Source organism: Sus scrofa, chromosome 4 (assembly GCF_054392235.1).
Source record: "Sus scrofa isolate SSC_HxYL_T2T_F1_AM1 chromosome 4, Sscrofa_HxYL_maternal_Yorkshire_Landrace_v2.0, whole genome shotgun sequence".
Lineage (NCBI taxonomy): Eukaryota > Metazoa > Chordata > Mammalia > Artiodactyla > Suidae > Sus > Sus scrofa.
In genome coordinates, this window is record NC_139386.1 from 85,536,385 (window position 1) to 85,550,291 (window position 13,907).

The 13,907-nt window shown below is 36.1% G+C and overlaps 1 protein-coding gene across 4 annotated transcripts in view; it reads right to left on the reverse strand.

The window, feature by feature from the left end:
* FIRRM (FIGNL1 interacting regulator of recombination and mitosis) overlaps positions 1 to 13,907 on the reverse strand; it is a 41,130-nt gene that overhangs the window by 26,651 nt on the left and 572 nt on the right. The window contains exons 2-8 of one of the 4 annotated variants that reach the window (XM_085022450.1): positions 11,038 to 11,077; positions 10,280 to 10,368; positions 8,582 to 8,686; positions 7,722 to 7,862; positions 5,699 to 5,827; positions 3,920 to 4,004; positions 1,911 to 2,049 (exon numbers count right to left, since the gene is read on the reverse strand). In XM_085022450.1, coding sequence (XP_084878576.1) covers positions 1,911 to 2,049; positions 3,920 to 4,004; positions 5,699 to 5,771 — 297 coding nt within the window. In that variant the 5' untranslated portion in view covers positions 5,772 to 5,827; positions 7,722 to 7,862; positions 8,582 to 8,686; positions 10,280 to 10,368; positions 11,038 to 11,077. Of the gene's footprint in view, positions 1 to 1,910; positions 2,050 to 3,919; positions 4,005 to 5,698; positions 5,865 to 7,721; positions 7,863 to 8,581; positions 8,687 to 10,279; positions 10,369 to 11,037; positions 11,078 to 13,907 lie in introns of all 4 variants that reach the window. The other 3 variants (XM_001928004.7, XM_085022451.1, XM_085022452.1) reach the window with 3 other exon arrangements.

A 13,907-nucleotide genomic window follows, 5' to 3' on the forward strand; every position in this document is an offset into this window, starting at 1 on the left:
GTTTGCTTCCTCAATAAATATCAATAGCGAACAGCAGAGGGTGCTGCTGATCAAAATCTACAGTTAAGGATGGAGAAACTATACAGACCATCTCTGTTCCATTTCAGGTGACGGACAGTAAGTAGTGCTGGTCACATTTATCAGTCCCAGATTATCACAAGGAAAAACACGAAAATTTGCACGGACAGTTAATAAAGTTTACAATTTAAATTCTCTGATTTTCATATACAAGCAATTTATATATGCTAAACATTTTATACTTCATGCACATATAGCTTTCCTGGTCAGGCATCCTCAAGACTTCTCTTTTGGGAGTTCCCATCATGGGTCAGTGGTTAACAAATCCAACTAGTATCCATGAAGATGCGGGTTCGATCCTTGGCCTCACTCAGTAGGTTAAGGATCTGGCATTGCCATGACCTGTGGTGTAGGTCTTGTGTTGCTGTGGTTGTGGTGTAGGCTGGCGGCTACAGCTTCAATTTCAACCCATAGCCTGGGAACTTCCATGTGCCGTGGGTGTGGCCCTAAAGGGCAAAAAAAAAAAAAAAAAAAAAAAAAAAAAGACTTCTCTTTTCTCTTCCACTATAGGCCATACTGCTGCTTGGGCTTTCCCTCTCACTCCTGTCCAGGAATCTCCCCATCGCATCTTTCTCTCCAAGTATTAGCAGGGTGGGAGTGGAGACGGGTGTCTGTGGTGTCACGATAAGCATCATGGAAGTTGGGAAAACAGGTTGGGGTTGAGGATGTAGACATAGGATAAAGGTGGAGAAGGGAACAACTTTCCTGCCATTGACACAGGATACTCAACTATGCCGTGTTGAGTATTCCTTTTCCTTTCAGCAAGGTGAAGGGAATCGGGAAGGGTACATGAAAGAAGTGGGGACACCAAAGGAAAAGAAAAATGAAAGAAAGGATGGGAGGGGAGGATAAAGAGAAAAAGAGAAGGAAGAAGGAAAAGTAAAAAATCTTTACAATCTAAATACTCCTCATGTCCTCTTACCAGCTTCAGAAACCTTTTTTTAAAATTTCCACCCTCCTCTAGGGTCTGTCCTTCCAGATCATGTCTGACTGACAAGTTGTGACCAGTGTTTAGGAATTGGGTGAATCTTTACACGTCAACCTCCACAGTGGCTGGGCAGGGAAGAGGAAAAGCAGAGGTACAAAGGAATTCCCTGTATTAGTCCGCAAGTCTACAACTGGAAGGGATGTTATTGTTATCTTATGGAGAAATATTTAACTCATTTTCCCACTGAAATTATTACCTGTAACTATGATGTCCTGAGTACTAGTAATCCTATAATTTAGGACTATTGTGAGTTAAATAAACTTTAAAGAGATAGGCTAAGAAGGCATTATGTGCAACACTGTTACAGGAAAATAAATTATAATTCTCAATAAGCATATCACAAATTTTTAGGATACAACCTGTTTTATAAAAGGGATGCCATTATAACTTTTTGAAATCTATATGAATGTAAGACTATACATCAAGTTTAGAAGACTGACAGATACACTCATACACACACAGTTGTGTATTCTATCTCTACAGGATGCAACAGATTGATGAAGAAAAAGTTGACCGTGGTTGTATCCTATAATAAATACAGGACTAAGGAATTAGATTTCTGTCCTAGGGTAGAAAAAAATGAAAGGATTCTCAGGAGAATGCCTTGATGAACCAAATAGTACATAAAAAGGGAGGGACAGGTAGACCATAGAGGGAATGAGAGCAGATACCAGTCTAATGCAATGTTTTAGGTGGGTGCAAAGTTATGGGCTGTAAACAAACTCACAGATTGAAAATAAAAACAAACAAACTAAAACCGTTTTAGGCAGACTAATCCACAGAGGAGAGATTTAGTAACAGGCAAAGAGTTACTGTTTCACAGTGTTGTTAGACCATATTTTACCTGCGAATCTGACTGGGTCATCTGCTCAGCTAACTGTAAACAAGAATGGAAGGAGTAAAGAATGTCTTCACACAAGCTAGTAATTATATCTTTGTGTTTCAGCTGACTCTTTATAACAGATTGGTGCTTAAGGCTCTGCCTAAATGAATAAAAAGAAAAGGAAACAATCACCATCAAGTAACTTAGTCATAAAAATACAACTTGAAAGTACATGTAAAAAATTAAAACGCACAATATATATTTAGACGTGGTATAATTAAGATGTACTAACTTTACCTATGAAGCGGTCACGTTTGTTTGAATTAAGTTGCTAATTTTTAATTTCTCTTTATAAAATTAAAAAAAATTAAACTCTTACTATATGCCAGACACCCTGCTAAGACCTGGAGACAGAGGTGAATGAAAAGACAATTTCCACCCTGTCTGCAAGGAATTTCTGGTCTAGCACAAGAGAGAACATTGAATAATTAAGTACAACTGTGATCAATGCTAAGCTAACAAGTCCAGGTGCTATAGTAGAGAGATCTAATCTAACTTATTCGCAGAGTGAGGATACAATGAAGGCTTCCATGAAGACATAACACTTTAAGAACTGAAAGATAAGCAGGGGTTAGCAAAGTGTGGAGTATAGGGGAGAAGGATCTAGGCAGAGGGAAAAGCTGTGAAAAGGCTCAAGGACAGGAGGGTTTTATACATTTGAGGACTAAGAGCAGGGGGGAAGCATTGGAGACAAGGCTGTTGAAGAAGGCAGGAGCCAGAGAAGATTAGGTTTTCACTCTTAGTAAACTGGGATGATGGATTTTAATCAGTGATCTAATTCACATTGTGAAAGATCAATCTGAATGCTGGTTAAAAAAATGAACTGGAAGGGGGCAAGAGTAGAAGATATTTGATAACAATGATGGTGATGTGGCTAGTTCACTGGCCACTCACTATATGACTTGCAATTCACACAAATAACTCAATTAATTCTCACTATAACCGCACAAAGGTGCTGTTGTTATAACTTCCATTTTCAGATGAGCAAACTAAGGTTCAGAGAAGTTAACCAAATTGCCCAAGGGTTTGGAGGAGTGATTTCAGAATGAATTCAAGATATGCAAGGTGGCTCAGAGCTGAAACTTTTAATCAGAACACTATTACTTGCTGGCAACTTAATGACCCAGTGGTGCAAGAAAAGCACCTAAGACCTGAAAGTATTATACTGACCTTTAATGTTTTATGCATGTTTATAAAATAGAGGTTCTTAACCGTTTTACATCTCAATCATATCTCCTCCCACTCCTATGGATCTGATGAATGCTATGGGCACTCTCCCTAGTTATCCTTCATAATGGTCCAGGTAAAATTACTTTATAAGTGGAATTAAACTTGAACTCAAAAGCAGTAACAGATTATATTCAGTTCTAGTTATAACTGTTAATTATCTAAGCCTGGAAATAAGACATTTGATAGTTAAATAACAGTAGCAGTAAGGCAAGTGGTTAGACCCATGGCCCATTATTTCAGAAGTACTAGCTAACTAGGTAGACTTTTTTTTTTTTTTTTTGGTCTTTTTAGGGCTGCACACACAGCATATGGAGGTTTCTAGACTAGGGGTTGAATCGGAGCTGTAGCTGCCAGCCTACACCACAGCCACAGCAACATGGGTTCTGAGCCACAACTGTGACCTACCCCACAGCTTATGGCAACGCCAGATCCTTAACCCACTGATTGAGGCCAGGAATTGAACCTGCGTCCTCATGGATACTAGTCAGGTTCATTGACCACTGAGCCACAATGGGAACTCCTAGAACTTTTCTTAAATCTTAGAAGCAGCAAGGTAAGGAAGTTCAATTTGGTTTGGAAGCTACATGTACAATATCTGGATTATAAGACAGCAGTGTCAGTAAACACAACATACCGCTATACCAAATGTTTTATATGCAATCAAAGAAAATTTATAAATAATTAAGGTTTTGGATTTGGAAAATATATTACAAAAAGTAAAAACAAAACAAAAAACTTACTTAATTATAAATTTCCAAGTATTGGCATGGAATGCATGGTCCATACTGGAAATAACAGAGCAGATATCCAACAATGAATGAATAACTACAAAGAAAGATAACAGAACTCTTAGGACATTCAAATGTCATATGAGGGTGAGTTTCTTCTATATTTAAACATATTTACTGAACAATTTCAACATTTGTTAAAATGGTAATACAGCTTGAAAAATACTGTGTTAAAATAATTAGCGAAAGTAGGTGTCATACTTTTGATTTAGGGTTTATAACTACTCTTTATAACCTAAATAAAACTAATATTCAGTGGAATAAAAGTTGTGTCCTACTATAACTGAAATATTCTACAGATATTCTAATTCAAAATGACAAAATATAGGAAAGAAAACTTAAGGAAGAATCAAAACAAATTTGCCCAGTACTCACTAAGGCATCTACTCTGGTAGATTATCTGTTAAAAATAAGGACAATAAATCCCCTGAGTCCACACTCTAGGGAAGTTCCCTTCCACACTGACCCTGGGTTTGGCCACATAACTTTAGCTTTGGTCAACAGGACAAAAATAAACATAAGGTAAGCTGAGACTTTATAAGTGCTTTCATCATGGGGCCTACCCTCTCTTGCTGCTCTTAGAACCCTGAGGCCATTAGCAGATGGCTGCTCCTGGGCTAACCTGCTGGATGATGCTACCTACCCTTGGATGGCTCAGTACCTTACTTCTCCCTCTTCCAAAGCCACGAACACACCAGAGAGCCAATTACTCTGTGTGGAACAGAGAAAGCTGTCCCAGCTGAGTCCTGACTACAGTGCTAACTCAGAATTGTGAATAAATGAAATAGCGGCCACTTTAATGTCATAGATTTTGCGGTGGTTTGTTAGAGAGCAATGGATACCTGATAATACCTCACAAAACCAACTTACCATCTTTATGCTAAAGCTATGAATGCAATCTTTGCCCAAACTCTGGTTTATGATCCATCAATGAGTGATGAAATTAATGAAACAGCAATCAGCAACTCTTTAAAAATGAAATAAACTAAGGACTTTCCATTGTGGTGCAAGAGAAATGAACCCGACTAGTATCCATGAGGATGTGGGTCTGATCTCTGGCCTCATTCAGTGGGCCAGGGATCCAGCATTGCCATGAGTTGTCACAGACGTGGCTCAGATCCCATGCTGCTATGGCTGTGGCTGTAGTGTAGGCTGGCAGCTGTAGCTCCGATTCAACCCCTAGCCTGGGAACTTTCATATGCTGAACCTGCGGCCCTAAAAAGCAAAAAATAAAAGAAAAAAGAAAAAGGAATAGACTATAATAGAGTACAATACATGTAAAATGGGCATTATTTCATGCACAATAATTGAATGTGGTATATACATACACATTCACAAACACACACATATATGTGATTTTGTGTGTTCTGGGAAGGAATACAAACTTCATTTCTTACTATGAGTTATGGTTAGAAACTCTGAAAGCTACTGCCTCAGAATTTGGACATTAGAGGATATAAAGTTGCATAACTTTCTTTGAAATAATAATTGTAGAGAAATCAACCTACTGCGAACATTGACTAAATATATAAAAATCTACGTTATTGCATCAAATATCAACTTTACAAAATACAAAATTTAAGAGATTAAAAGTTTACTGGGTAGGATTTGCATTTTTTAACACATAAGATCATGAATCATTAGAAACAATCTTGGGTTCAATAATTTAACTGATGTTCAGTTTATAGTCAATATATACCATATACTAATTAATAAGATTTCTTCACTCACCTACTACCATATCCAAAATATCATCATTCTCATCTATCAAAGGGTCCATGCAAACCATATCCAGCAGTTCCATTAGCTGCTTTTGAAGGGAATAGGCCTCTTTGAAAAGCGCCTGCAGAAGGTCTGAGACTAGGTGTAAACGCCCAGAATAGACAGATTCACTATTCTGATCACAAATAAATAAAAATAAAAGAAAAAGCAAATCATAAAAAGCTCAAGAGCCAAATTTATTTTAACTCATTCTATCAGAACTCATAAATTTAATTATGTACAGTATATTTCAATGTGGGGAGCCAAGGGGATGCAAGGATTCAAAAAAAGGACCTTGCTTGATGGCAGAAAAACTTGAAGGCAGGTTCCTAACCAAGGAAGGGCGCTCACCTGAACGGTACATGCCGAAGGTGGGTCTCTGGACAGGATAAAAGCCTGCCTGAATGGTGCATGCCGAAGGTGGGATTCTGGTCAGGATGAAAGCCTGCCTCTATGGTACAAGCCGAGGGCAGGCCTCAGGTTATACGGCTCTCATTTTGATGTTTATGGTTAAGAATTGGGGCTTTCCTGGGAAAACAATTTCCATGTTTGGGCCGGAGAACATGGATTGTTTCTCGGGTGACCTAGTCTTTCCTGCTGTTTTATTTGTTATTCAGGTTTTCCTCAGTCTTTTCTGATTATTTACGTATTATTTTCCATTCTTATTTTCCTGTGGTGATTTGTGATTTAACAAAGTTACAACAATAATAAAAATTTCATCCTGAAGGACTTTTCCCTATTCATATCCAACTTAATTAATACATAGTGTTTATCTACTAACTAGTTACAGTAAACTTTAGAGTTAGGATTTTAATGAGGATAATAGAAGTTAGACATATATTATTCTTGATCAAAGAAACCCAGCTGTGAGTTTTGTCCTTGAGTTTAAAAACTTTTATCAGTAGCTAGCTAAGTTGATTTGTATTTTCTCATACTGTTTCCCTGCCAAGGATGCTTTAAGATAGACACTAGTCTGAAGACAGGATTTTTTGTGTTTGTAACTTCTTCAGCTTGTGGGAATTGGCTGGCCATGAGATGGTTTGTGCTGGGTCTCCTCTTTCCCACATGATATGCTACACCTGTTTGTCCTTGAATTGTATTCATTAAATTTAGTTAAGTTGAAGATTTTAAAATGTGATATATTGCTACTGTACCATGTGATCAAAAAACAAAGCCTAATAGTTAACCAATGTACTTTTAACACTATGATATAATCTGTAGTGAAGAACTGTCTATATAATCAACCACTTATGCCAATAAAATTGGAGCACTCCAGCGCCCTGAAAGAAGGGACAAAGAGGCTGTCTCTGTATGTACATTTGCCAACGCCGTGTCCCTCTCTGATTGGGAAAAAGTGTACACTCCCTGGCCGCCAGAGCTGGCCTCCGGCATTTCAAGAGATACAAGCATGTATCAGACACAATTTCTGACTTCCAAAACCTTACAGATATAAAACTTAAAGGCAGATAAATAACATTAGGTCTGGTGCATGACATTTTAGTACCCTATCACCAAAGAGAAGCATTAACTAGCTAGCAATTTTCATTTACCCAACAAATAGTGCTATCAAAACTGCCCATGACCCACATATCCTAGGCCAGTTTTTGTACTTTAAAGCTGCCTCAAATCTAAATAAGGGTCCCTTTCTTGTCTCCCCAAATTGAGCCTTATAGGTGCATAATCATTAAGGAATTCATCTGAGCCACCAATGCCATGAGAGGACTATTTCAGGATACTTGTGACTCAACACAAATCCCTATCACTTCTTATCAAAAGGAAACAGAAGACAATAAGAAAAACTGCAAGAGTCCCATTTTTATGACTTCCTTACTACTTATTGTGAAACAAGTATTTACACACATGTTCTCTGTTCTATGTCTACTGCAATAATACAGGCTAAAATGTAAACTTACAAACACTATAAACACTACAAACTTAGCCCCTTGCCCATGGATTCTAGGCCATTTAAAATGTACTTAGATCTACTACTCACCTTACAATGTACAAATGTACTTTTGATTACATGTAGGATTGAGGAGGGGAGACTATGAATATTTTCTAGAATGATGGATTCCTGCGTGGTACAGACATGTTGAACACATCCTGTAAGAGTTCCTAATAGCTGTACCATCGTCTAGAAATAAGGAAAAGAAGTTTTACTCAGAATATATTTCTGTGTACCTAAAAGGTGTCAAACAACATGCTGGGTGCTAGAGATAGAGCAGTGAATAAAACAGACCCTCTGTTGCTCCTTACACATAACTTTAGCCTAACAAAACTACAAATATTAGTCTGTAGCTAGCCATTTGGTTTGTTTTTTTTTTTTTTTTTAAAAAAGGAAGTTGGAATCCTAACCCACACATCAAAGCATATAGCAGGTGTTCTACACACACACTTTGAAATTACATGCAGGGCATGCTGTCTTGATGACTTGTCCTCTTTCTCCTAATGCAAGTTTAGATGTTTACTTGCACGAAATTGTATAAAAATTCAGAATTTAGGAGTTCCTGTCATGGCTCATGGGAAATTAATCTGACTAGTAACCTGTGGAGGCAGGTTCAATCCCTGGCCTCATTCAGTGGGTTGCTGTGGCTGTAGTGTAGGTCAGCAGCTACAGCTCCGATTCGACCCCTAGCCTGGGAACCTCCATATGCCACAGGTGCAGTCCTAAAAAAACAAAACAAAACAAACAAACAAAAAAAACCTCAGAATTTATGGTTTTGCAATGTCTTTAATTCTGTAAATTTAATTCCAGCATTGGGCCATTATATAAAGATATATAGCTAATTAATATCAGTATAAAATTCTCATATTAAGCTCTCTTCCACACCCCCCTCAATATATTTGACATACCTGTAAAATATTTCTTAGAGTGGTCTGGATTTCTAAATTTTGGCTCGATAGTCCTCTGGCTTGACTGGTTAACTCAAACATCATGTCATCAAATAATTTTACAGTCTGTGAAAATAAGCAGGTCATATATAGTAACAAGAGTCACCAGAAAAGGGAAAACATATCTTTAAAGAAAAAAAATTAGATGATTTGATTTTGCATTAACAACCACAAGATACTCTAGTGTGACACCTAATAAAGTTAATAAAAAATATATACATAGTACCTAATAAAGTTAATAAAAAATATATATGTAGCATAGAATTTTACAAGAGAATCTCTTAAAGAAAAGACTCCAACAAAAATTGTTTTCCATTTCTATGATTTGAATCTATTTAATGAAATCCATTAAAAAAATCACTTGAAGTTCATTTTTTGATGATAGAACAAAAGCCATACTCCTACACTTAAATAAGTAAAAGATGACAGTCTTAACCAATCAACATTCACGTAGACATTCAGAAGGTTATTTCCTGGTAACGGTAATGAACTTGTGAATTACCTATTCACTTGTATCTAATTAGTTCCCCTTTTGAGCAACTCGAAATACCACTCCTGGGGTGCAGTACAGTATGTGACCGCAGAATGAAGTGTTTTTGTTTATGAAGTTAGCTACCCTAAGACCTTAATACTCTAAACAAGTTAAACGTCTGCTTCATCCATATACTAGCTGGACCTTATTTTGGCAGTTAAAAACAAATATTAAGAAACTTTTTAGATAGACAATAATCCAGTGAATATGAGTAAAAGGAGTTCTGATGATTATTTGCTTCAAATCTAAACTAAGAAATCCATTCCAATAAGAAATAAGTTATCATACAAAATGTTTAATTTTGGCACCAAAGTACCTTTAACCCCGACAATTAAAAAAAAAAGGTATGACTGTGCTTTTCAAAGAAAAGGTATACCACATAACATCTAAAAGGTAAAAATGTGGTTGGTGAATTTGATGTTTTCCCTCTAGTTATTTCACTTTACCAATATTCCAGCCTTTCTGTCTTGTTTTATTTTTCTTTTATGGCCACACCTGCAGCATATGGAAATTCCCAGGCTAGGGGTCAAATCGGAGTTGCAGCTGCTGGCCAATGCCACAGCCAATCCGAGCTGCAGCTAGGACCTACACCACAGCCTGCGCAATGCCAGATCCTTAACCCACTGAGTGAGGCCAAGGACGGAACCCATATCCTCATGGACACTATGTTGTGTTGTTAACCCACCGAGTCACAACGGGAACACCTTCCCCAGCCTTTTTTATTCTAAGACCTCTTTAACAAATTTTGGCTTCATTTTCCAAACAATGAAATTTAGCAATTACTAATAAACTCTACAGAGAAGATAACAAAAAGAAATTTAAGTAACATCATCATTTATCTCAAATTTTCAACAAATAGCTTTAAAATACAAGAGTATTTAAAATTAGCTACAAATAATGTAAATACAATTAGTAAAGGATCCACACTCCCTGAAAATATAAAATCACTTAATGATCACTAACACAATCATATTCTCACATGAGATCTATTTTTAACTATTATATTTGTATTTCAAATATGTGATACATTAAGAAGAGCCACAATTAAGATTAAATGGTCTAAAATTGAGACCAGATTTTAACAGCCTTTATAATGTGAACTGATTACGATAATAATTATACTATACCTTTGGCAGCACTTGTGAAAAGCAAGTCTGTTCCAATGTCAGGTGGTTCATATGAGGTAAAAACATTTCTACAATAATTTTCAGAATTTCTAGAAAGTAAAAGAGTGACATATTTTGTAGCAATATTAAGTCACATCAGCCAACGAAGACCACCACCCTTTCCCACATGCAAGAATATGTAAGTACTAACAATCTAAAGCTTTGTACAGTTTCAAAATGCCATACTCTATGCAGAGAAACCACTAAAAATTGAATAACATGAAATAATAGTCAAGTTTAAAAAAAACAAACAAAAAAATCAATCTATATGTCCAGCGATTAAGGACAGTTTAATGGATATGGGTACAACTGCTGAATAGGATCTGCTATAAAGTGATTGCTAGAAATAGTTTAAAACCATGATAAATTGTTCACAATACTCTAAGGTAAAAAGAAAAAGGTTCCAAATAGTATAATTTCAACATTAATATATATATAATATGTATACAAAGAATAATAAATAGGCTGACATATAAAATCAAAATGAGAATGTTCTATGTCAAAATCTTAAACATACTAGATTAATGACTGTTATATTACCTTTTCTGTTTTTCTGTATGATACAAACTTTCCATGATGAATAATTAAAATCCCTTTAAGTAGGGAATTTAAAGTGAAATAATTAAACTCCCTTTAAATAGGGCATACAAAACTGTATTGAGATATGTGGTACTCAGGTCTTAATGACACCAAAGTAATCATAAATTAATTTTACTTACGAATATGCTCAATCCAATTGTCAGAATGCTGATACATAGAGTAAAAAAATTAAGGAAAATATCAGTATTACGGTAATAAGATGTTCACTACTGAGAACAGAGTTTCAAAGGACCATTCTTGACATTTAAGCAATGATCACTAAGAGACTGATATTAGACTCAAATTACTCGCTTAATTTTGCTTTAAAAAACTTAAATGTTTATTGAGTAAACAAACAATATAATGAAAATATTTTAAGGAAACATTTTTAAAATTGCACAGGTATAAACTTGTATTTACAAACCATGTATAGTTATGACATATTTTTTACAGATGAGAAACAGTCTATAATAATCCATGGATTTCTGGTTCCTGAAACAGACATTTCTTCCTCCTCGGTATTTCTACAGGACTTTATTTGCACCTGGCTTAAGTATTGATCACTACCTACCTCCTTTTCATGTTACTAGCATATCTATCTTACCACCTTACCAGACTGGAGCTCTTTTGCAATAGGAGCTTACAAACATGTGATAACAAGTTATCTTGTGTTCATTACAAAAGTTAACAATAATCATACTATAAACTATACACTTTCATAACATCAAGAATAATTTTTAGAAATGTTTTACTACAAAAATAAGCTTTATGTGTCAATTAAAAAAATGAATAAATCATTCCCTGTCACAGTAATACAAGAATCGATTTTTCTTCTGAAATCTTAATTTGCATATATGTATTTTATAGCTGCAATCAAAATATAGTCATTAACTCATTTTAGTTTGGTAAAGTAGAACGTGCTTCATGGAAAAATTTCAGTAAAGGTCAAAAAAAATTCTAGCCTTGTCCAAAATTAAGCATAAGTCATGATTATGTAGGCATTCAGGTAACAACTGGAAAATAATGTGTAAAAGGCAAAACAAGAAAATAATTAGTTAAGGTGTTATGATTGTGGATTTACTGAAAACTTCTTTCATTTGTTGAAAGTGTTGAAGATAAAATAAAACCACAAACTGGAAAAAAAAATTAACTAATGAGACTTCCAGGCAGTTTTAAAACAAGACAATTTCTTTTCTTAGCCCTTCACCGAATGCTTCCTATGTGCCAGGCACTATTCTAGGAGCTGGAAACAATACAGTGAAAACAAAATCCCTGCATTTGTGAACTTCATATAGTGAGGAAAAGCAAAAAAGAAAGTAAAGAAGACAATTTCTATTAATGATAATTTTTCTTCAGAAAACTGAATAGAGCAATGTGATAAGCATTACAGACTGGGTTTGGGGGAACCACCTAAGATTGAGAGCTCTGCAAAAGGACCACTGAGGTTACATTTGAGCCGGGGCCTGAATGAGATGAACAAAAGGCTGGAAGAACGAGGCTCAAGAAATCAGCAAACATGAAGATCCTGAGCTGGCTGAGCTTCCTGTACTTGTGGATCTAATGTAGTGAGGTAGTTAGGAGAGAAGGACAAAGCTTAAAAGATGAGAAGCCTTGAAGATAAAAGTTTAGATTACTAACTTGTTAAGAAGCCACTGGAGGGTGGTTTAAAAAGGCTTTCTGGAGTTCCTGTCATGGTGCAGCAGAAACGCATCCAACCGGAACCATGAGTTTGTGGGTTCAACCGTTGGCCTCGTTCAGTGGGTTAAGGATCTGGCGTAGGCCAGCAGCTGTAGCTTGGATTCGACCTCTAGCCTGGGAACCTCCATATGCCATGGGTGTGGCCCTAAAAAGCAAAAATAAATAAATAAATAAAAATTTTTTAAAAAATAAAAAGGCTTCCTGTACTTGTGGATCAAATAGAGTGAGGCAGTTGGGAGAGAAGGACAAAGCTTAAAACCTGAGGAGCCTTGAAGGTAAAAGTTTAGATTTTATTACTAATTTGTTAAGAAGCCTGGGGAATTACACAGTGTTTTCCACTCTGAACTTCTTTTGGAGAATGGATAATAAGAGGACATGAGTAAGAGAATTATTATTTTTCTTTCTATGTGCTGCACCTAGGGCCCTAAAAAGTAAAGGGAAAAAAAAAAAAAAGTCAGAAACAAAAGAAATGCTGACTGGATGTGATAAAGAGAAGATTGAAGGTTTTGGCTTGAGAAATCATTTATATAGATGAAGAAAGTTGGGGAAAGAACATGTTTGGGTTAAGTTTAAGATGCAAAACCAAGTGGGATGTTGATTTTCAATTACTGAAATCTCCCTATAACCTCAAGGGGTGAAAGAGGAACCATGTTCCTTTTCTCTGTTCCCCCAAAGATTAATACCCTCCCTGGTACATATTATGCATGTAGTAACAGATGAGGAGGACGACTATTTGTTTTCCAAGCCAAATTCCTTTAGGACAGCAATTCCATACCTACATAAGGACTAAGAAAAGGCTTTGGTACCTATGGCAATGCCCAGGAGAATGACTTCGATGTGACAGCAATATTTACATTTGGCCTCTACTGTAAAGTATTTGTGCAGTATTCAGACTCTCTAAAGTGAAGGGTTTTTTTTTTTTTTTTTGAGTGTATTCTTATGAAGTTTTATGTCCTCAAAGCTGTTTAAGAAATAAACAAAAATTATCCTTTAACATGAAGGGCTAGGACTTCAAGCACATTACAACCAAAACAGGATTAGCCTGATTAAAAATAATCCGCACCTGGACAACGCAGGCCTTAAATACCTCAAACCCAGCTGATCAAAGCTAATGACCAAGAAAGCAACTCCTATTCCCCAGCAATAAAGGAAAAAAGGTTCGAAAATGGGAGGGGAAGAACACTTTTATTTACTTAACATCTTTTACAGACTTGGCATCATGGGAGAACTACGTCCTTCAATTTGATTCTCACAATAGTGAGGAGAGTATTCATTTTCATCACCCATTTTAGAGGTAAGACCTCAGAGTATC